A 24,409-nucleotide genomic window follows, 5' to 3' on the forward strand; every position below is an offset into this window, starting at 1 on the left:
CAAATAGTCCTCTAGAGGGGTCTGGAAGAGAGAGCATAACTGTATTTAACTGTAATCTGCCAAACCCTGGTATAGCCTGTTGCTATCTGCATAAGTACAATCAACTGGCATGTATCATATATCTATGTTATATATCAACCTTTTAATCTATACAACTCTTGAACCCGTTCAGATAGAAAATATATATTTCTTTTTTTTTTCTTTTTTTTAACTGTATAATCAAACATAAAACAAAGTACTAATTGTATATTTAGACCACTCGTTGCTATGACCTACGTCTCTGTCACTCCTTCCCAACAGCCACCCAGACGGTGTGTTGAGAGCAGTGCAGTCAGCACCCAGGTGCCCTGGCCCCCGACTCTCTACACAGTGATGCGCATCAATGTAGAACTAGCCCCTCGGTTTCCTCCTAAATGGACCCTCTTTTGACCTTTGACCTGAAACCTCCCTTCTCTCTAAACAGGGCGGCTTAGGAGTTCTAGTGAGCGGTGTGGGGGTGTCTGAGCCCTGGCAGTGGAGGTCGTGTGGGGGTGTGATCCGGGGGTCATCTTGGCACTTTGGTTGAAGAGAGCAAAGTGAGAGGGGGGATTTTACGGGCGTCGCCGTCAACATGGCGGTGCGCTAGGAGCCATGAGGCCGTCGGGGGGGGGGGGATCAGGGGGGGGTTCCTACCACGCCAGAGGGGAGACCAGCCGGGGGCTGCGGGGGTTCTCGGACGCCTTGGTCTCGCCCAGGGCTCGCTGTGAAGCACACGCACACACACGCACACACACACACGCACACGCAAACACACAAACGCAAACAAACAAACGCACACACACGCAAACAAAAACACACACCCTGTACTGAACGTGCTCTAATCGAGTAGGAATATCCTGTTAAGAATAAAGGTCTAAATCACTTCACTTAATATTAGGACTTCAGTGGTTATTGCTAAGGGTGTTCCAGATGCTACTGTAGCAGGTTAACATGGAGGGGAGCATTGTTCATTTAGGGAGGACAAAGCACCACTGGTTACATCTTACCCTGGTGGCCTTTTGTAACTCAATATAAAAGAGTGGTCGTCTCACCTCAAACTTGGACATGAACTCTGTGAAGATGCCGAAGAAGACCTCGGTGCTGGTCGCCTTGCTCTCCTCCCCGAAGTAGGAGGCCACCTTGGAGAACTCCTCCATGGCGCGGTGCTGCAGCGCGTCCAGGGACTGCACCGCAGGATGGCTGTTCTCCAGGAAGCTCTGGGGGACCGGGGTCAAGGGTCGAACGCTTGGGTCCCGAGGTTGTTTGGGTGCTATGCATTGTAAACAGTAAAGTGAATGTTGTTTCACTTTAGAGTTGTTGTTCTGTTTATTAGTGTATATATTAGGGGTATGCATCTCTCCTTCATAGGACGATCCGATACGTATCTAGATATCTACATGCGCTACGATACGATTCAGGGACAATCCATTTTAATATGGAACGATTCGATGCGTTTCGATTCAATGTTCTCACATTCTGGTGCGAATGGTAACGGTTGATGAGATATGATACAATCCGATAGATTCTCGTTTAATATTAATATTAGTTTAATTTTAACACAAAATAATTATATTTTTCAACCAATCAGATTTCTCTGAAAATATTTATATTTTGCCCAATCAGATCACTCCCAAAAAGCTTTGTTTAGACAGATCCGATCGCTCTAAAAATAAAAAAAAATCTGCAAATTAGATCGATTTAAATGTTCTTTGTTGTTTTTTTTGAGCGATCTGATTGGTCAAAATAAATAATCTATTTTGAGCGAACAGATCTCGAAACAGTTTCTAGTTTATCGAGCCACTACTTTGGCTGGAAGGATACGCTCATGACAGAGGCGAAGTGGTCCTCGGAGGTGGCAGGGATCTTTGCGCAGGCGGTCCGTATGTCCTGTATGGTGGAGTGGAGGTCAACCAGCTCCGATGTGACCGCCCTCTGATTGACTGGACGGTGACAACAACAACAGTAGCACTAGTTAGTGGGTTCCAGTAATTCAGTCTACCAAAAGAGCCCGGCCAGAACAGGACTGAGACCTGACTAACTATGAGGATTTCACCTCCCTCTCCGTTGACATCCAACACAAACTAAAACAAAATTATTAAAAAAGAAACTTTCCATAAATAAAACAGATCACCAGGGAATCTGAACACAGTGTCCCTGCATATTAATCAGCCACCTGCTGGCTGTATTAGTGCTGTACCTTTGGCTGCCAGAGGCACTGTTGTGAGGTCTCTGTCAAAGTTGAGCAGTTCTGGAAAGTGTTCGCAGAGAGATTTGGCCAGGATGTGAAGAAACGTCGATTTACCGTCCACCGTCTTGGTCGTACTCAGCTGGAAGAGGAGAGAGGTCGGTGCTATTACTGCCAGTTCATTAAGAAGGCTTCTATACAGAGGGACCTGTGCATAGATGGGTTATCTGTCCTGCTAATGGAGCACTACAGGTACGGCTATGGACATCTGGCAGTCCGACAGCTGAGCACACGTGTTTCTCCAGTACACAGCAGTGCGGACAGGCGTCCAGGGTACCTCTGTGAGGAAGATGATCTTGAAGCCTGTGGTACGGCTGTTCTTGGGCTGGCCATTGTTCAGGTAGTTCCCCATTGCCAGCACAAACTGGGTCGGGACACAGCACCAGAACGTCACTCACACATTCACAGGATTAGTTGCGCTTGAGTAAAGAAGAAGGAAATTATTTCGTAACTTGTAGGCTTTATGGATTCCTTCGCTGTATGAAATGCAGGTATTGAACCAAATTATTATTATTATTAAATATGATATGCCTTCTTAACCCCTGAGTGGGAATATGGGTATTACAGCAGAAGTGCATAACAGTTAAAGTTATAAGACTTACAAAGTACAATTGATAAAAAGAGTAAAAATGCATGTGTTGAAAAAAGAAATGATAGAGTTGGATGAAGAAATCGTTTTGAGATCTGCTAAAACCAAACGACACCCTTCCCGCTCCTGGCTGCTGGTCCTACCTCCAGGATCTTGGCCAGTTTCCTGCTGGTCCTCAGCTCAGTGGAGGCCTTGTAGATGTACTCATAGGCCACCTTGATCTCCTCAGTCTTCTCCGCTAGGGTGGTCTTAAAGTGGAGGCTCCGCAGGCGCGTCTTGTACTCTGGCACCATCAACATCTGGACGACACGGTCAAAACCCGTTGAAAACGTCTGATCTTTTCTGTTTTCCTTTTGATACATTTAGTTTGATAATTGGCTGAGGCCCGTTCAGCAATCAGGCCTTTCACCCATGTACTTTATGGCTGTTCTAAGGTAGAAAATGTGAATCAAATGTTTTATTAATTTCTAGATGGGATCAATCCGTTATTGAGTGTTAATAGTCCTGACAACCAGAGCTCCATGTCCTTCAATAACTCACACCTGTCCCTGGTTAATGTTTGAATCCAATCAAAATATAAGTTTCAAAATTTCATTGGTCAGAAACCACGCTTTTCAGATGGTAAAACCAAAGCCAAAGCAACGTCTTCATTAGCCTGGTTTACAGTATACTTACATTGCTTTACGACCTGACACTACTATAATTCTCGAGTCATCACAAAATGGCAATGGTATCAGCGCCAAAATTCTCATGATGCAATTTTGGCGAACAAGCCCTAACATGACCCATCATTGGCCTCCTTTGTCCACCAGGTGGATGGGACACTGGTGCCCTTTTATTAACAAGGCCATGCTTCTACTGCCCTCCTACATCTGTAATCTGATCACACAGAGAAGTGTTGATTCTTACGGTTTGCGTTCAAATGATCAGTTGTTGCTGTCTATTCCATTTGCCCGCACAGAACTGGGAAAAAGGGCTTTCATCTCCTCTGCTCCTTCTACATGGAGCGTGCTGCAAAACACTGGAGAATAACTGAACTCATTTCTTTGAATGCTTTTAAATCCAGGCTGAGAGCACTTGAGACGACCTCCTTTACTTGTAACTGTTTTTTATCATTTGAGTGGCTGTCTGTATGTTGTAACTGTGTAACTTTTGCTGCCTTTTTTGCTGCCTCTTGGCCAGCACTCCCTTGAATTCATTTTTTTTAAATCTCAATGGGACTTTCCTGGTTAAATAAAAAATGAACCTGGAAGATGAACTGGTCGGGCTCGCTGAGCTTGGTGGGGTCCTGGTCGAACTGCCGGTAGCGCTTCACCTCCTCCTCGTCGGGCGCGTACAGCAGCAGCTGCTTGATGTGGGCGGGCTCCAGACGCTCCGTGGTCACCGTCATCAGCACCTGGCGGAGCTCGGCTGGGGACAGTTTCAGGTGGGCGATCAGGATGGCTGGGGGGGGGGGGGGGGGGGGGGGATGGAGGAAGGACGGGGTTGGGGTTACAGTTATAGAGGTTCCAGGTGGAAGGGGGGGGGGGGTTGTGTGGAGGAAGGAGGGGTGGTGATTTTGGGGGGGGGGGGGGTGGGGGGTAAGCGAGGAGGAAGGAGGGGTGATGTTTAGGTTACAGTTATAGAGGTTCATGGTGTGGGGGGGGGAGGGGGGGGTTAACATGATTGAAGGCTGATAGAGAGGCATGGGCTGGGGCCAGGTTGGGTTTTTAGGCCAAACCTGGATTCTTATGTGGTGGTTGTGTTTAATAATTACAATTTGAAAATTCAATCAAACTAAGAATTCATCAAGGGACACTTTTCTTTTTAACAGAGCTGGCACTTTGAGGTTTGCGGATTGACCTCGGGTCTCACAAACTGGAGCCTTTGAGAGGCTTCAGGCCGTCCCACAGACCGCCACCCTCCACCCCCAGCCGGCTACTCACAGGCGTTGTAGGCCTTCTTATGGGACAGGATCTCCACCACGTCCTTCTTTTTAAAGTTCTCAGGCAGGAAGGTGGGCTCTGGGGGGGACACTGATACATTCAATGACACGGTAAGGTTACGTTCTCCAGGCACCGAATAGGGACACTACACACACAGAGAGGCACGCACGCACACGCACACACACACACACACACACACACACACACACACACAGCCATACGAGCACACACACATACACACACGCACATAAACACACACACACACTCTAGAGGTAAAGCAGGTTGTGGAAGGTCAACGGAATGGAACCTTTGTGCAAAGCTCTGTCATTGCACACACAATGTATCTGCCTCTCATTTTATTGGATTTTTTTTCAAAACAAAAGCCCAGTCGCCTTTTTTCCTCAATGACAGAGCTTTGCAGTGGAGGAGGTATAGGAGGAGGAGCAGGAGGAGCAGGAGGAGGTGGTGCCTCATGGAGAATGGATTTGATCAGGAGGCCAAGGCTGCTTAATGATGAACATGGAGACTCTAGAGGTAACAAAACAACATCAATTACAAGGACATTTTCCAACAACAAACACTGGTCAGATATATGAAGGACTCTAGGCACCATACAAGCCCTCAGGGGTCATTTGATGTAACGATGACGGTGATGATGAAGCAGGGAGCCTACTGAACCTACTGGATCTGCGCTGAGTCCCAAAGTGCAGCTCCAGGTCCAAGTACTTCACCATGTCACTCAGCTTGTCGTAGTCTGAGTCCTCTCCAAGCTTCACAGGAAAAACAAAAAAACAGGACACTAAGTTTATTTTTGGGTCTGACGTATTCCATTGCATGTTGAGTGTTCTAATTGTATACACAAGGGGCCTGCTGGCTGGTTTGAATCTGTGCCAATACCAGTGTGAGCCACAAGAAACATAAAAAATGCAAGAACCGCCATTTCACAATAGAAAGTGCTGTCTTTGCATATATTTATTCTTTATTATTCCTAAACAGGGTTCAATATGTGAGTTTGTGTATATATTTGTGTGTGTGTCGACGTGCGTTTGTGTGTGTGTGAGTGTGTGTGTGAAGGTGTGTGTGTGCAGGTTGACATCCGACCCCACCTGTCCCCAGATGGTGCCCTCAGACTTCTCCACCTGCTCCCAGCGCAGCCTTTTGACGCTCATGTGGTTGGACTCTGAGGGGGTGGGGCTGGCCCTGGGCAGGGGAGGGGGCTCGCAGGGGGGCAGGGGGGGCAGGGGGGGGGGTGGGGGAGGGGCTACCTGGGGGGAGAACATCAACAAGCTCAACCTCACCATGAACTTAAACATTAATCTTCATCAGCATCATCATTATAAATACCATCATCTCTATCATCATCATCATCATCTTCATCATCACCAACCCCCACATCACTATCGTCACCATCAACCCTATCATCTTCATCATTATCACTATCATCCTCTTCAGTATCATCACCATTAACCCTATCATCTTCATCATTATCACTATCATCCCCGCTATCATCCCCCTCATCACTATCCTCCTCTTCAGTATCAGCACCGTTAACCCTATCATCTTCATCATTATCACTATCATCCCCGCTATCATCCCCCTCATCACTATCCTCCTTTTCAGTATCAGCACCGTTAACCCTATCATCTTCATCATTATCAATATCATCGCCATCACCACTTTCACAGCAACATCACGAGAGACCGGGAGAAAGCAGGCCTGCGCTCATACCAGAGAACCACCTGAACACTGAGCAATCTGTTCAGCATCTTCTAATCTGCGTATCATCCAAATAGATACAGTACACTTTTGCACCTCTGTTACTATGGCATCGCTTCCCAATCTGCCGTCGCAACAACGCTGCATAATTTATAGCCTTGTATATGTGAACCTTAACGCCCGGGTTAATTTAAACGATATAGGCTACATGTCGGTTTGAAAATCCACTTCATCCTGTAACGTTAAATCAAAGATAACATGCATTCCTTACTTGGATTATTCTTATTATTTACAACACATCGATTTTATGATAGGGATTCTATAGGGGAAAATTTGAATTAAAACGTTGATATATATAGCATATAACCATAAGAGTGACCTCACCCTCTGTGGGGGCAGCTCCATCAGGGGGGCGTCGTAGCTCTTGTGGGTGAGCAGGGTGGTGCGGGTGGTGTGGGCGGTGGCGGGGCTGCGGCCCAGAGAGTGGCTCTGGGTGTGGGGGGGGGCGGGCTCCTGGGCCGAGGGCGGCAGCGGGCCCTGGTAGCTGTGCTGGTGGTGCAGCTGGTGGTGCCGCTGCAGCACCAGGTGGCTGGGCCTCAGCACCTGGGGCGAGGGCTGGGGCGAGGGCTGCCTCAGGGGCTGGGGCGTGCTGATCTGCCGCGGCAGGTGGGGGGTCCGGGTGGACGGCTGGGACCGCCGGCCCGCCAGCGTCTGGGTCCCCGAGCGCGGGATCCGGGCGAAGGTGCCCTGGAACCGCTGGGGGTCGTGGGTCATGCCCGGCGGCGGCGGCTCCTCCTCCTCCTCCCTGGGGGGCGGGGCCTGGTGGAGCCGGGGCCGTCCCGACAGCAGCAGCCTGGGGGGCGGCGGCGGCGGCGGGATGATGGGGTGCTGGGGGTGGAAGGCCATGCGGGCGCGGGGGATGTGCTCCGGGGAGAAGCGCACGGTCGGGTGCGGGTCGGTGAACTGGAAGGGCGGCGGGATGGGGGACGCGAAGGAGGGCGGCGGCGGGGGGCTCTGGGAGGGGGGCGGGGGGATGGGCTCGGAGCCCGAGGAGAAGGAGGTGATGTCGTCGCTGCTGCTGCGGCCGTCGCTGCCGTCGCTGCTCAGCTGGCGCGGCGCCAAGCACGGCTCCTGCTCCTCCTGGTAGCTCATCTGTACCGGGGGGAGGGACTTCCTGTCACACGCACACACTTCCTGGGCGTCGGGTTTACACTTACTGTACGTCTGCTTTGTGCTACCTGGGTGTCCACATCACATCCTTACATCTACTTACCAGTTCCTGTACAGCTGCCTAACACTTCCTGTCTGTCTGATTCCCACTGAGTGTCTATCGGCATCTCTTACTGTTTTTCTAATTCTTACTTTGTATACATCTACCTCCCGCCGTCTGTACAACTGTCTCACACTTCCTGTCTGTCTGACACTCACTTAGTGTCTATCTGCATCTCTTCCTGTCTGTCTAATTCCCACTTAGTGTCTATCTGCATCTCTTACTGTCTGTCTGAGTCCCACTTAGTGTTGATCTGCAGCTCTTACTGCGTGTCTAATTACCACTTAGTGTTGATCTGCATCTCTTACTGTATAATTGCTAATTTGACAGCAAATCAAATTGCTACTTCGTATACATCTACTTCCCACTCCCTGTATGGCTGCTTCAGGACTCTTAAATGTCTGTTGTAGGTCTCCTTCCTATAAACCTGTTTCACAGAGTGCTCATCAAACTGATTCCACGAATGACCACAGCAGTAAGAGGTAACAGACTAATTGGTGAAGTCCACTGGTGAGAAATCTGCTTACTCCCAGACTTCCACCGCAAACTTTCCTGGGGTCTAACGAGACGCCCCGTCAGCTCTTTCTCTACCTCCCCCTGTCTACTGCAACTCTCCTGACATCCTGGTGGCGTCACTGAGATACACGGCTCTAATAGCAAGCAGCCGTTTTAATGGCTGCTTGGTAGCCGCTGATAGTCCATCATCCCTGGGGTTGAGGAGTGCTTCGCTACGGCCTCATCGCTACGGTTTCCTGAGTCTCAAGTATCAGGCGTGGTCCTCACTTACCTTGAAGCTAAGTCACTTTATTACTCACTTTATTACTTTATTATTCCTAAATTTGTTTCTTATATATTTGTAATATATTTGTAAGAAATATGTTACAGCTATGGTTCAATTAGGAATACAAAAAAGTACAGCTTACTTTACTTAATCACAATTAGATACAATCAGAGTATATTTATTAGTGTAGATTGGTTATTATAGTTGTAATAATAATTATGAGATATAACTATTACTGTTATTATTATTTATTGTTTTACTTACAGGCCCATCTCTTCTTCTGAAACCATGACAACCACCTTGAAATATCTGTTCATGTGACACAAGTGTTCATCGTAGTGTACATTAGCATGGCATCTAACGTCACGTGAAGCACCACAACTTAAAGATAGAACGCATCAAAGTAATCAAATGATTAGTAACATGAAATACACACTGACAACAATCTGATCATTATCTGTTATATACAAAAATTCACAAAAAATATCGTGCAAACTCCCAGCACAACAGAACATGGCAATAGTGCTTGTACATTGCCTCCATTTTGGAAGCGTACGAGCAAGGGATAATTTTTTTGTGATTAACCGTCAAAGGACTTGTCTTAATGGGGAGACATTGCTGTCTTTGAGACTCATGAGAGACGCGTCAAAAACAACATTTTCACTAGCCGAAGTTATAGTATATTTACGTTAGTTTACGATTGTCACAGGCTAGCACTACACCTCTCTGGAGTACTCTCAAAATGGCCGAATTAAGTGTCGACCGAACAAAACATCCCATGATGCACTCTGCCGTACAAGCCCTACACCGTCCTAAAACAACATGTATCACGGCACGACGAAACGCATTCAGGCGAGCACACGTCATATACAGGCGCCCCCCCGTGCCCCTCCTCACCTCCTCGTAGTCGTTGTCGGCGGCGGGGGGCAGGCCCTCGTCCACCAGGGTGACGCGGTGGCCCAGCTGCTCGCTCAGCGCGTCCAGGAACTTGTCGGTGTCGCGGCTGCGCGGCGGCCGGGAGAAGGTGAAGAGCTTCTTGCGGCGGCCCAGCGGGCTGAGGCCCCCGCTGCTGCCGTTGGAGGGGTGGGGGGAGGCGGGGGGGCTCTCCAGGCTGACGTAGGGGTTGGACTCCTGGCTGCCCTGGTGGTACAGCTCGTACACGGGCGTGGGCAGGGGCTCCTTCCAGGACAGGGACAGGCCCGACTTGGTGTGGCTCCCTGTTTGGGGGGGGGAGAGGGGGGGGGGGGGGGACATTCGGGGGTGAGGCGGGAGTCCTGTGAACGGTGGCTCCCCGCGTCTCGGACAGGGACGCCACAGTCTCACTGTTGCATGCTGGGGGGTTACCTTTGACCTCTGGGTCGATAACAGGTGGACGGAGACGTCGTCGCCATGGTGATACGCAAACACACTGTTCCCTTTTTCTCTCCGAGGTGTTGCCACGGCTACAAGCCGCAAGCCATATCGTAAATGTACACGTGTCTGGACATCTTTTGACGACTTACAGGTCCAAGGTTTTGTTTGTGTGTGTGCGCCTGCAACTGTCTCTCTTTTATATGTGTGTGTGTGTGTGTGTGTGTGTGTGTGTGTGTGTGTGTGTGTGTGTGTGTGTGTGTGTGTGTGTGTGTGTGTGTGTGTGTGTGTGTGTGTGTGTGTGTGTGTGTGTGTGTGTGTTTATGTTTATATGTGTGTATATGTATGTGTGTGCGTGTGTATGTGTGTGTCTATATGTATGTGTGTGCGTGTGTGTGCACGACAGCGGCTTCGTTGGTACCTGTCAGCGGGGGGAGGGTGAGGGGGGAGAGCGAACGCCCTCGGTAGGGCTCGGCCTGGCCCCGCCCCTCCGGGGCTGGCGAGGGGGGGGCGGCGGCGTGCGGGGGCGAGGCGCTCTTGGCGGCGTACACGTTGCCCAGCTCCGTGTACAGGCCTGACATCTACGGGGGATGGAGGCGTGACCAGCGGGTTAGCATGGCGGCGGCTGGAAGCTTGACGTGCACAACATGGCCGCCTGGCTGCTCGGTGGGCCGTCACGCCGTGAGCAAACAACAAATGGTTGCTAACGGCGGCGAGAAAAATGGACAACGTCGCTCAATTGGGTTCAGTGTTTTGTTATTAAGCATTGGCATAAATGTGGACCTTGACGCTTAAAGTGTTTTTCACTGAAGTTGTTCATTTGAAATGTTGGATTATATTAAAAAACATTTCAAATGTGTTATATCCAGAACAAACAGGCAGCCAGGAGATGTTGAATCGCAGTAAAACATGAACGTAGATCAACAGACCTTGAAAAGGACACACAAACTCCAGAAAAGGACAAACAAAGCAAACACGACCCGCATGGCTGTTGATGAAGACGTCATCGACCCCCATGGCGGTCGGTAAACCCGTTGGGTTTCACGGGACGGGACGGGACGGGACGGGGGCGGGGGGGGCGAAGGGGGAGCGGAATGGACGGATACCCACGTTTTTCATGTCGGGGGACTCTGGGAACGAGGTCCCGTCTCCGCACTCCCTCTCCTCGGGGCTGTCGGGCGCTTCGACATGAATCCCTAAAGCACAAGAGGGCGTCAGCGGCGCGACTGGAGCACGTCGGCCCCGCCCTGTTCCGCTCCGGCCTCCTGCAGCCCCGGGCCCCCGCTGGAGGCGGGCCCAGAAGGAGAGGAGGAGGAGGAGGAGGAGGAAGGGGGGGGCCGGACGGAGCAGCATGGATCAGCGCTCTTAAACACACGGTGGGGGGTGGGGGGGGGGCGATGGGGATAGTGAAACAGGTGGGTCGCCCCGATGAGGCTCTGTAGCTACAACGCTTCTATTCTTAACAGCGTGAGGATGCATCGGGGGACACATAAGCGTTGTAAGGTGTATGCGTGATGCAATGGGGTCAATACCGGCGCCACGCTGTGACGTCGTTGTCCTCCATTGGCTGCTGGAAGCCAGCGTGTGTGGCTGAATTCAAAAGGCAGCAGAGCCGACCGTTGGTATTGCCTCTAGAACGCAGACAGCAGCTGAGTGCGGACATGGGTGCTAGTCTGTCTGTTTTCATACTCTTATGAAACACACTCCCTTGAACACGACGCACACTCCCACGCCTCTACAGTCGATCTTTGCCTACGAGGATCCCGTAGGCACGCGGGGAAGAGCAACCGAATAATCCCATCCACAGACGAAACGACCCCTGACCTCTTTGGGTCATGTGATCCTCGTGTCCCTGTATCACCACTAAATGCAATTCTTCTCCATGAATTGCATTTCATCCTCACTTCGTGTCGCTTCCCTTCTGTGTTGTTGTTGACCTTGTTGTCGCTGGCGTCTGAAGGCCAAAGAGAGATCTAATTCATGCTCAGTCCTACTTATTGTGGATAGGGTCCAGGTTAGGGACACACAGACTCACACGGTCTGGGTTCGAGAACTATTTTAGGATGAGCATCCCTGAGCGACATGCCTCACCCCTGACATGCTGTTTCTTAAGCATTTACTTAACAAATTACGCCAGAATTTAATTTAGAATTTAGAAAGGAATTGTTAAACCAATATTGGCAATATTATTAATATCCCATTGTGCCCTAAAACAGGTTTGTGAGCACAATAGGATGTTAAAAACACACACAATTGGTACACCTTGCGCCCCCCCCACCCCCGTATTGTCCCCCTGTATGAGGCCAATGCCGTGACCTCTCCCTGGTGACAGCGGGCGGGGGGCCGGTGTGTGACAGAGGCCTGCGGTGGGCCGTACCCATCCCCAGGTGGGTCCCGATGATGCAGTCGTCGGAGCTCCTCTCCTGCATGCTGCTGCGGTACGACGTGCTGCGTACACGCACTGAGCTGCTCCTACGGTGGTGCTCCGTCAGCACAGGCTCAGGCTCCACCGCCGCTACACACACAGAGACACACGCACGCACGCACGCACGCACGCACGCACGCACGCACGCACGCACGCACGCACGCACGCACGCACGCACGCACGCACACACGCACGCACGCACACACACACACACACACACACACACACACACACACACACACACACACACACACACACACACACACACACACACACACACACACACACACACACACACACATTAAGAAAAAACACATGCATATAGACATTCACAAGCCCAATGCATGATTGCATGTTTGCACAAATGGTCATGCACACATCCAGACACACACAAACACATAAAGGATCACTTTTCTTTTTTTTTATGTTTAATATTTATATATGCAGTTGCCTCCAGATATCACTGGGAATACAGATGTACATTTCATTGAATGTCGGCCAAACGGTCATTAACATTTTCCAGGATCTCCCTAATGCAATGTGTGATCAAGCACGCCAGTTTAGAGAGCATATGGTCTCGCTCTAGGCTCTCATCCCTATACTACTCCCTCACACTCACTTAATTCCTCCTCTCCCCTCCATTTCCCACTCCCCTCCTCTCCTTACCACTTTCCTTTCCTCTCCTCACTCAGTCCTCTGCTCTCCTACGTCACTCCCTTGCTCTCCTCCCCTCTCCTTCCTCACTCCTCTCCTTCCGCCCTCCCCTGCTCTCCTCCTCCACTTTACTCTCCTCCCTCACTCCTCTCCTCTGCACTCATCTCGTATCCTCACCTCACCTGCCCTCCCTCGGTTTCCTCCACTTGTCTCCCTTCCCCTTGTCTCCTCCCACTCACCACCCCCTCTCCTCCCTCTCCTCCCTTTTATCATCTCCTGTTCGTACTAAAGTAGTCTAGACTTCACCTCAGTTGTCCTTCCAATGTCTACCTTCCAGTTAAACAAATAGATAGGCGAGCGTGCGGTCGGTAACTTCCAGTCATGCTAGCGCAGTAAACGCCGCTCACTCAAACCAAAGAAGAAGACGTTCGGGCCTTACATGTGGGCTGACCTGCGCTCTTGAAGCCCAGGAAGCGTGAGATCTTGCTCTGGCAGCGCTCCTGCTCCTCGTAGGTCAGCAGCTGGTAGATGAACTGCCAGATGAGCTGCTTGGCCGGGGTGTCCAGCACCGGGAACACGTCGACGATCAGGGTGTCCACGTTCCTGGAGGAGGGGGCCCGCGCATGGCACACACACACACACGCACACGCACACAGACAATCACATAGACAAACATATTGACACACACACATACATGTATAGAAAAATACATAGACACACACACACACATATGGACAAACAAAATCACACATAAAAAGACAAACACCCAGCCACACACATAAGCTCAAACCCCCCCCACACACACACAAACACACACAAAAATAAATAGACGAACATAAACACACAGACACAAGCACAAGCACACACACACACACGCGAATACCTTAAATACATAAGCATACATTACATAATGTTTTAACATAGTATTGGAGCGTTTGAGTTGATTGGTACTCAACACCAGGGGTATGCTATAGAGTCAACTCTGTGTCTTTGTTCTGAGACGTGACTGTCGGGGGAGTGGAGCACTAAACATGTACATTCAATTGACATGCTATTCAGCTGAATACTGGTCTCCAGCATTCAGTTGCACTGTGAGTAGACTGAGCCCACGTCCTTTCATTCTCTGCTGTTCTGCTTGATCCATGGAGGATAAAGAAACCAACGGAATCGAGCCGCCAAAGTGTGTTTGCGCGTGTGCGTGTGCGTGCGTGACGCGGCATGGCGATTCCCTTTGGCATCCCTGCCTACCTCCTACATACAGCATACGTGGAAGTACTAATGACATACACTTAGACTGCTACCAGCATGTCTGCTCTAATGCAGTCAGTGCTTCAACCCTGCTTAACCTAACGATGGCTCCAGGTATACCAAACATTTATTTTGTATCTAAATCATTCAAATCCAAACTGTGTGTGGTTGACAGCTGGTTTAAGCAGCCTCACCTGGCCTGAGTCAGACTGATGGGATTGGGGGGGTTGGGTAAGGCTGCACACCTGTCATGCATTGAGCGATCAATGAGCACAGGTTCAACTAGTTAAACAGTCACTGCACACTCTAAGCAAAGGGTTTCCATAACTTGTTCATGATGTAACCACCAGTGGGGGTACTTTGGCCATGGAACCATCAAATATTCAGTGCAGTAAAATAAATAAAACATTATCATTTTCATTGTCCAAGGAAAGACTCCATAGAATTGAGCATTAACATTTTCTTTTCTGTGCAATAGTCCCGTTTTCACCTTGTAATATTTTTTTTATATTTAAAGTGTTATCTATGTATCTATATATATATATATATATATAATTGTGGCAATCCCACAGATTGGTTCCTCACTGTCGCCCACGGACGGGTTGCGGCCCTCTTGAACCCCACTGTCCTAGCCCCTCTACGGTTCTATCTCCGGTGCCCCGGTGCTAACCTGTGCTGGAAGAACGTCTCCAGGGCCTTGCAGACGGCGTAGCGCTCCTGGACCGTCAGAAGGTGGTCCAGCTGCTGGCTGAAGGTGCGGCCGTGCACCTTGATGCTGGGGGGCAGGATCTCCGCTACCCACTGCAGAGAGCTGAGGGCCGGGGAACTGCAACCGAACAGTGGTCTGTTAGCATGGTCTGTTAGCCTGACCTGATAGCATGGTCTGTTAGCATGGTCTGTTAGCCTGACCTGATAGCATGGTCTGTTAGCATGGTCTGTTAGCATGGTCTGCTAGCATGGTCTGTTAGCATGGTCTGTTAGCATGGTCTGCTAGCCAGACCTGATAGCATGGTCTGTTAGCATGCTCTGTTAGCATGGTCTGTTAGCATGGTCTGTTAGCCTGACCTGATAGCATGGTCTGTTAGCATGGTCTGTTAGCCTGACCTGATAGCATGGTCTGTTAGCATGGTCTGTTAGCCAGACCTGATAGCATGGTCTGTTAGCATGCTCTGTTAGCATGGTCTGTTAGCATGGTCTGTTAACCAGACCTGATAGCATGGTCTGTTAGCATGGTCTGTTAGCCTGACCTGTTAGCATGGTCTGTTAGCCTGACCTGTTAGCATGGTCTGTTAGCCTGACCTGTTAGCATGGTCTGTTAGCCTGACCTGTTAGCATGGTCTGTTAGCATGGTCTGTTAGCACAATATGTTGTCTGCATTTTCATCTGCATTACCATATACCAACATCTTATTTTAAGAAAAGGTAGACAAATCTCATTAGCTCTCATATCTGTTACAGGACGTTATATACTGCCTACTTTGGGTCTCTAATTCATGGAAAACAAAATATGATGCCCCAGTAGTATGAGGAAGAATCCAAATCAGCGCCACCAAGTTCGACATCAGAAGTGTACTCTTTTAAATGTGACCATCATGTTCCAAACTAAAATGCAACCAACTTCACATAAAAGATGTCTACAAATCAGTACGATTCCAGACGTGGATTTGAGGCCAGACTGAACCCTTGAACTTCCCATCAACACCCTGTACTGCAGTTATGCTCCCACGGCCAGTTCTCCTCATTCTAGATTATTTTCTAAATCCCACCCCACAGAGTTTTAACAAACACGTCCACTGCTCCACCACTGTTCATCTCTCTCCAATCCCTTCTCTACATATAGTCTATGGTCTCCCTCCTGGACTAGCTGCCCACCCACCAGCGTCGCGTCTAATGAGTGTTTTGTCAACTTTTTCATTCAGGCGTGAAAACGCCGGCAGAATATTAAGAAGCTCCTCCGCAGCCACCGGACTTCCAACGGGCTCTGTCCAAATGAACAGAGCAGCCAAGCTTCAATCTCTCGACGCTGAGGGCCAACATCCATCCAACAGAAAGCTTTCTATGAGTGCTGCTGGTGAGGACCTGGAGCGTGGCACGGCAGTGGGGGCCAGCATGGAGCCCCCGGAGTCCTCGGGGTCGCTGTGGTCCGAGTAGCAGTAGTCAGCGGGGCCGTCCTCCACCACTAGGGTGGGCATGGCCCCGCTGCCCTGCAGCATGGACACCACCTTCTCATGGGAGCAGTTCCTAGAGAGAGAGAGAGGGAGGAAAAGAAGGTTTATATATATAAAAAAGATAATTAAGCTCTCTTTTCAGAGCACGTCCACAAAGATAACAAGCGCTTCAAACAGAGCAATAAACAAAGCATATGATCCGACCCCACACAGGACTTTGTACCCTTTGTACTGATACAGGCTGAAGGGGCCTGCTGGCTCTCGGTAGCTCTCTCCCTTTTGTCTCTATTGACCTATGGTGCCAACAGAGCTGTTCATGGACTTGACTCATCCTCCGGACCAGTACACACACACACACACATGCACACACACACACACACTGAATGATACGCACGCACACAAGCACCGCACACACAATACCACCAACACAGAAACACACACACACATACACACACACACACAATACTACGCGTGCACCAACCACCGCACACATGCACACACACACAAAATACCACACAATACATAAGCATCACACTCACACACACACACTCACAATACGATAAACGCACACAAGCAACACACACACACACTGGCTCTCCCCCACATCCTGGCCTCGTTGTGTTTTCTGTTGTCTCATAAACACCTCCTCCCACTGCTGTGGCCCGCTCAACTCCTCCAGGCCAGAGCTGACCTCTGACCCCCCTCTTCGGTCGGGCACACGCTGCCATACACTCGGTTAAAGCGGATAACGACCGAGATTTGTGGGGGATATGTTTCAAATCTTTATTTGAAACTGATGGGAGGCGATCCTAACTCCTACTTGAAGACTCATGAACAAACATGTGCACGTAGACACATAAAGATGCAAACGCACACAAAGTCACGCAGACGCACACACACACAGACACACATCCATGCACCACACACACCCACCCACACCCTTATGATACACGTACACGTGCAGACGTGGACACGCACTTGAATCAAACCCGCCAAGCAATCCGACTGACACCCACCCACACAACACACTTTTCCAGTGAAAATGACTCATGCATGAGGAGGTACACGTGCGCATGCCACAGACACACACACACACAGACACACACACACACATACTCACATGCTCCCACGGACGCAGGCACACATGCACGCACACACAGGCACACACACACACACACACACACACACACACACACACACACACACACACACACACACACACACACACACACACACACACACACACACACACACACACACACACACTAACCTCATGTCCAGCCCGTTGAGGAAGAGGATGCGATCTCCTGGCTTCAGGCCGCATTCCTGAGCCGGGCTGTCTGAGAGGGACGGAGAGGGCCAGGGTCAAGGCTCTGAGGTCCTGTGGTCCCTCTATCACATCCCACTAGTGTCTTGACAGCAAGAGACGTTTAGTTGCATTTTTTAGAAGCTTGCCAGGCAGTGTCTGCACATCGTTTAGCGGCACAATTGGCGAACAGATACTCGGCCAAGAGTAGTAAACTGTAAAAAAAAGTGTCTGTAAAAGTTTCAAATCAACACTATGTAGACGGGCAAATGTAGAAAAACACTGATTTAATTCCCCTTCTGAAAGATTCATCCACTCACACGTACAAGTTTCTCTTCTGTAGAATATCTCCCAACAGTAGCTGGTGTCACTCTGCCCTTTCAGTTCTTGGCCTGAGGTTTTACTTCAGCAGAGTAGGATCTGCTGGTTCTGAGCTTGATTATTGAACATTAACATCCTACATACCTGACTAAGGAAACGTAACAACCGTCAAAAAAACAAGAGCATATTTTCAACTGATAAGACAGACAAAATGTCCCCTAGCAGTAAATAATACGTTCTTCCTAATGTATGGCTTTCTAGAGTCCTGTCTGTCTACAATGGAATCTAGGTCCACACAGCATCTCCCCACAAGGGTGCCATTGGCATACACACTCTCACTCACACGCTCACAGTTACACACACTCACACACACAAACACTTGTATGACGCCAATTCCCTTAGGACTATACTTGTCACTCTGTAACACACACACACACACACATACACACACACACAGATGCGTACACAATCACACACAGTATTGTTCGCACTGACAAGTTTCTTTTGGAGGAGTTTAGTTGGGAAAAGCTTTGTTCTTTGATAAGCACTGTTCAATAGTTCATGACTCAATACATGTGCCCACTCAATTGTTGATGGTACTTTTGTTAGGAACTCCACTGCGATCAGAGGTACATTGAGGGCTTAATTTTCATAGACAAATTTGTTTTGTTTCGATTGTTAATCCTCGAGTTCTTTGATGATGTATAATAAAGTAGGGATTAGTTGAGAATTTACCAAATAGAATAAAAAATAACTTATTTCCCCAAAGTGTTGATATTGCATTTTCAAAGTCAATCAACATCTGTATTTTTTCTCTAACATGGAGAAAAGTTGAATATGCTAGCAAGCCATAATCTACCAATTAATAAAACTCCCTTTGAGGCTCAATATTTTTGTAACTTGTATTAATAAGATGTAAATAAGATTTAGTTTTGTTTTTGAAGGTTTAGTCTTTGTTTTCAAAATGACTACAGATTTTCCCATCATAGAAAACAAGATAAATCAAATGTATAAATAAAGATGCATTAATTAGGTTAGACCCTCAAAAAATATAAAACTTAAAATGAAACTATAAAAAACCATTATGCAACGGATTCCCCCCCCCTGGTTTCCCTCCCCAAAGGAACCATTAGGTAATTCTAAAGGGTCACTGGCATCGCATTAATGCGTCAGCGAACATCTAACTTCCTACTGTAGACACACGCCACGCATCTCCCGAACAGAAAACCACCGGTACCGCTGCTAACAAACAGGGCTGCCTACCCTACCAAAATACATTTACACGCCTCCGCTGCGGTGCGCTGGCGAATGGGCAGGGTGACTGTCTGGGCTAGCACACCACGCACACACAGAGAGAGAGGAGGCGTCTGGGGAGGTGGATGGTTTGGCTACCATCCAGTTTTGAAGAGAGGTACCAACTCGAGAAGGTCTATCTAGCATCATGGAAGAAGGAACAATGCCTCGGAAAAAAATAATGCTGCTTTCACATAATGAACTGCTCTCTCTGACCAATTTAACCAAACTACAGGTGTTAAAACACCCTGAGATAGTATCCTGGTGGCTTAGTTAGCCTCATGTTGATTACGCTAGAATGGTGGTTGGAAGGAACAGTACCTGAGGTGGAGTAGCTGGGAAAATAGTTTGGAACAACAGAAGCTGGTAGGATTTAACTAGCATGGAATACCATGCTGGTCAAATCCTACTAGGAACAACAGCAGGTTTCAGCTAGCATCATACTGGGGACAACATTAGCTGGTAGGGTTTAATAAACAAGGTATTGTGAACAACAGTAGGTGGTAGGGGTTTAGAAAACAAGGTATAGTGAACAACAGTAGCAGGTAGGTTTAGATAACATGGGTTGGGAACAACCGTACCTGGGATAACAGAGTCGATGCTGACGGGAGCATGACCACGCAGGGTGAAACCAAAGCTCTTCTTCCCCCGGTAGACACGCAAAGTCCTAGAGAAAGAACAGAGACGCATTGAGTCATGGCAACCAAAGTAACCGTTCTGGATCTGTCTGCTTCAGACAGGCTACTTCAAGAACAACAACATGCTTGCACAGAATCTTTTTAGGATTTTTGGGGAGCTTTTCTGGGTGAATTTTTTTGCTACGGTGCGACAAGAACCAAAGAAAAGAAGAAGAAAAAGTTTAGCCGGTGGGACGGCAGCTGAGTTTGAAGTTGTCTCCGATCATTATAAACTCTTTCTCCTCCAGCTATTTTTTTCCAACTGATATCCCTCTCTGTGCCTTGAAAAAAAAGACCAAACCACTAGACAAACTCATATATAAATAATGAAGCCAAAAGGACAGCCCTCCATTAAAACCACAGGCACCATTGACATTTTGCCGACAGTGATGTCCCCTACTCTAACTCCCCAGAGACGAGAGATACACCGAGCAAGAACCGGTGCTATCGGCCGCTTGTTGCCATGGAAACTATTCGAGGCAACACCACTGCAAGATGTAAACACGGAGAGGTCCGCAGAATAAACCACTAAAGGGAGAAGAGGGGATGGTAAAAGAAAAGAAGCAATACATCATTTTCTTTCTACCGTCGGTTTTGCCCCCACAGGCCAGTTATGTAAGAGGGAGCATCCTGCAGATGGGGGGAGGTGGGGGTGGGTGGTGCTCGCGGAGGTGGTGCTCAGGGGGGAGGGTGGGGAGGAAAGAGGGGGAGGATTAGCGCTGGATACAACCACTGCCCCCCCCCCCCCCCTCCTCCAGATCCCAATTGTTGTGCGCATGGTTTGAATAACAACAATCAACTCTAAGAACTGAATTAGCTTGGCGTGCGAATCATTGGCAATGAGTGTTAACCTCCGCTTCGGGATACTTGTCCTCTCAAACAACAAAGACACAACCAATTAAAAAAACGAGTGTGTTTTTGTGTGCGTGTGTCCAGCCCTGCCTCCCCTCTCGCCACATCCTGGAGAACGCAGAGACCATCAAATCCGTAACCAACCGTAACCATCCGTAACCCAGACGTTTTGACAGCCCGTGTCCGTCCAGTTTCAGTTCGTCACGACACACTGGCCAATTAAATCATTGGCAGCTCTTTAGGTGTTTTTTTGGGAGTCAGCCCAGTGGGCTTCCGGCATGGGCTGCTGATTGCCCCCCCTGGTAGCGCTCATTAGCTGGGGTGAATTTCGGTTAGAGAGAGCGACTGTCGGCCCCACTTGACTCAAGAGATTACGGGATTGGGACCCACAGGAGGATTCAGGAGGATGATAGTCTAGTGGTGAGGGCTGTTTCACTCCTAAGCTCCTTCAAAAACTTCTGGAGTTTTGACCCTCATGTCCAGAGTCCACAAATAAGTACCATACTACTTGGTATCCAGTAGGGGAGATACCTAACCCCTAAATGCAGCACAATGTCCGGTCAGTCGCATCAGACAGAGCGTCTTGTATCAGTAAAGAGCATATTGCTTTCAGTCTCTATCTCTCCCTCGCTCTCTCCGTCAAGTCGCTCTCTCCAACATAATTATGTGGAACAATCGTCCACTGTTCGCATCCCCCCTCCTAATAACAGCCACTTTGAGCAGTGCGTCAACCTTCCTGTGCTCGCAATAAACCATCGTCCCTCTTTAGCCGTGCAGCGTGACCTGCCAATACGGTAAATATTTAAATATTTCACCACCTTTCACATGGGGATTACAGAGACAGCACCCTGTTGAGCCTGGACCGGCCCTTCAGGTGGGCGTGTTGCCCTCTACGATTAAGGCTGGATCGATTAGCTGTGGATCTGGTCCGACGCTACGGTATTGTGTTCGGATGCGTTACGTAGCACTCGGGGGACTGTGTTGTAAACGGTAAGCGGAGGTCCTCCCTGACACGGTGGGATCTCCGTAATGCTCTCCGTGGCAGTGGGTGGGTGGGTAGCTGTGGGTGGGGAGGCGTGCTGGGTGGAGCGGACCTGGAGTGGCAGCGCGGCGGCCCCAGGGAACGCAGCGAGCAGCGAGTAGCGAGCACTCCTACGTGCGTGGTGGGCTTTCACTCCCGCTCACAGGGGAAACGGCTCTCTGTGTGATTGGTTTTTCTTCATTATTAATCGACATGGGTTGTATATGAGGGCCGGGTGTATATGTTCTAATACTCTAGTTCTAGTAATAGTCAAAGTAATTGCAGTGTTGCCGTGTTATTTTTGTCCATGCTCCCTTAAGGAACATGAAATCACAGATCAATGTAACATACAGTGAAAGAACACCATTATAAAAATCAATTCAGTCTCATAAGCCTTTAAGTCATTTAAATGCTAATATTTGTATTTTGCATTGGACTATAATTTATACAAATAAAACTCAGTGAAGCTAAGCTCCACCTCTTTTCCAGATCCTTTCGAGATTTGATTTGCAGCATTGCACATTTCTCTACAACACATCAACAAAGTCCCAGCAAAACAAAAGTCACCTGACTCCACCAGACTCACCTCTGATTGGCTCCCGGCCCTGGATGCACTGATATCACAGACTTCCTGGCTCCCCTCTCCCTCTCCCGGTCCCTCGACCGGTCCCGGTCCCTGTCCCGGTTCCTGTCCCTGTCCCGGTCGCGGTCCCTCTCCCTCTCCCGGTCCCGGTCCCGATCCCGATCCCGGTCTCGATCCCGGTCCCGGTCCCTCTCCCTGTCCCCGCCGGCCACGTGCTCAGCGGGTTCGCGGGGGACGGAGCTGGCCCTCTTGGAGCCGCGGTGGCGGTCGGGGTGGTCCTCGCTGCGGCTGCGGCGCAGGCGTCCCTGCGGCTCGCTGATGCTCTTGCTGCGGCACATGCGCTGGATGAGGTTCTGGGAGACGGCCTGGTCGAAGCGCTGGCGGTGCTTCTTGGGGATGAAGATCCTGCCGAACATGATGCCGCATGCGGTGGTGTTGGTGGAGGTGGTGAGGGAGAAGGAGAGAGAAAGACAAGGTGGTTTGGTTTGTTTGTTTGCTTTCGAAAAAGTCTGCTCTGACTGAGAGCCAGGTATGGTTCCTACTTCAGAATGATTCTCCCTCAAGGGGAGGAGGGGAGGGGGGGGGGGGTTAAGGTCTACATCGTCAAGTTCCTCCTCAGTGAGAAACTGTAGAATCCATAAAAGACAGAGCGTTCTAACGGCGCCCAAGGTCCGGCGTGCGGTGTGGAATGAAATAAACCATCAAACATCCAAGAACCTCAAAGACCTGATGGAAACCTCTTATTGTTTCTGGAAGCCGATCCCGGTGAAGAGGCTAAGCCGGACCTCACTCTCCGGTAACTGATAGCCTACACAGATAGCATCCATGAAGTGACGGTCGAGGAAAAGAAGGAGAAAAAGAACGAGGGACAGAGTTGATATCTCCGTGGACTGAAGCTGTTTGCCTCTCGGTGGCGACTGCAACTGTGGGGAGAGATCGCTGCTGCGGCGCAAACACAGCAACAGTGAAGGTGTGGGAGTGGGCGAGCGAGCATGGGGATGCGTTCTCTCTCTCTCTCCCTTTATGCCGATCTCTCCATCGCTCGGCCTGCATTTGTGCATGCCTTGCCTTCTAAATATAACCTCAACCTATGGATCAGTGTGTTTTGTCTTTTTATTTTTAGATAAACTTACTAATTTTTATCATTTACTGTATATTTATATAATTGTTGATGAATGAGTTCTGTTTTCTTACATACCTTTTAGGTTTTCTCTTTCAGTCAAATTCGTCAAATGTCTATCTCTCTTTCTTTGTCTCTGGCTCCCTCAAACTCATCCTCTCCCTCTCACCCTATACATGAATACATACCTCTCCCCCTCTCCCCCTCTCCCTCTCTCTCTCTCCCTCTCTCCCTCTCTCCCTCGCTCTCTCACGTCCTCTGTCTCTCTCTCTCTCTCCCTCTCTCTCTCTCTATCTCGTCCTCTGTCTCTCTCTCATCCTCTGTCTCTCTCTCCATGCCACTCACTCACATACAAGCCCAATGGCAATGCTAGTGTACGTCCGTAGGTAATGCATGGCTATTACCGACCACTTACATGACCTCCATTAGCTGACATTCCCCGTCATTCGTGCACACTAGGGTTGGCCAACGCCACAGCTGTCATCAAACTGTTGACCGGACCAATTTCTCCACATTTGTCAAGTGACGCAGTGTCTCTACATGATGCCGGCAGGAAGATGATCAGAAATCTTGAATGAATGAATTATATTTTCAGCAGGAGGACTATATAGCGAACTGAATGAAACTACCACACATTATTAAGTGTGCAAAGTGTTATTACTTATTAATAGAAACTGATATGACAAATGCACTATTTTAAGCACGGCACCAAACACAGTACCTATCCATTCATCTATAATTAATTTTTCAAACCTGTGTTATTTTAGTTACAGTCTTATGTTTGTTTATTTCCCCTGCATTGACTAATGGATTGAAGTTCAAATGTGTGACAACCAAGCTGACACCCA

The 24,409-nt window shown here is 49.1% G+C and overlaps 1 protein-coding gene across 1 annotated transcript; it reads right to left on the reverse strand.

Annotated features, from left to right (window-relative positions):
* Positions 1-660: 660 nt before the first annotated feature.
* Positions 661-22,857, reverse strand: grid2ipb (glutamate receptor, ionotropic, delta 2 (Grid2) interacting protein, b). Its single transcript, XM_056577139.1, has 22 exons — positions 22,651-22,857; positions 22,445-22,506; positions 19,890-19,975; positions 17,659-17,728; positions 16,300-16,461; positions 14,892-15,047; positions 13,425-13,576; positions 12,272-12,409; positions 11,005-11,090; positions 10,316-10,475; positions 9,442-9,761; positions 6,878-7,645; positions 5,884-6,042; positions 5,460-5,547; positions 4,778-4,867; positions 4,099-4,295; positions 2,996-3,151; positions 2,541-2,627; positions 2,216-2,345; positions 1,840-1,958; positions 1,071-1,235; positions 661-740 (listed from the first exon to the last, which is right to left on the reverse strand). The coding sequence occupies exons 1-22, from the start codon at positions 22,855-22,857 to the stop codon at positions 669-671; spliced, it is 3,630 nt and encodes a 1,209-aa protein (XP_056433114.1). The 3' UTR covers positions 661-668.
* Between the last annotated feature and the right edge of the window lie 1,552 nt (positions 22,858-24,409).

Source organism: Gadus chalcogrammus, chromosome 18, assembly GCF_026213295.1.
Source record: "Gadus chalcogrammus isolate NIFS_2021 chromosome 18, NIFS_Gcha_1.0, whole genome shotgun sequence".
NCBI classification, from domain to species: Eukaryota; Metazoa; Chordata; class Actinopteri; order Gadiformes; family Gadidae; genus Gadus; species Gadus chalcogrammus.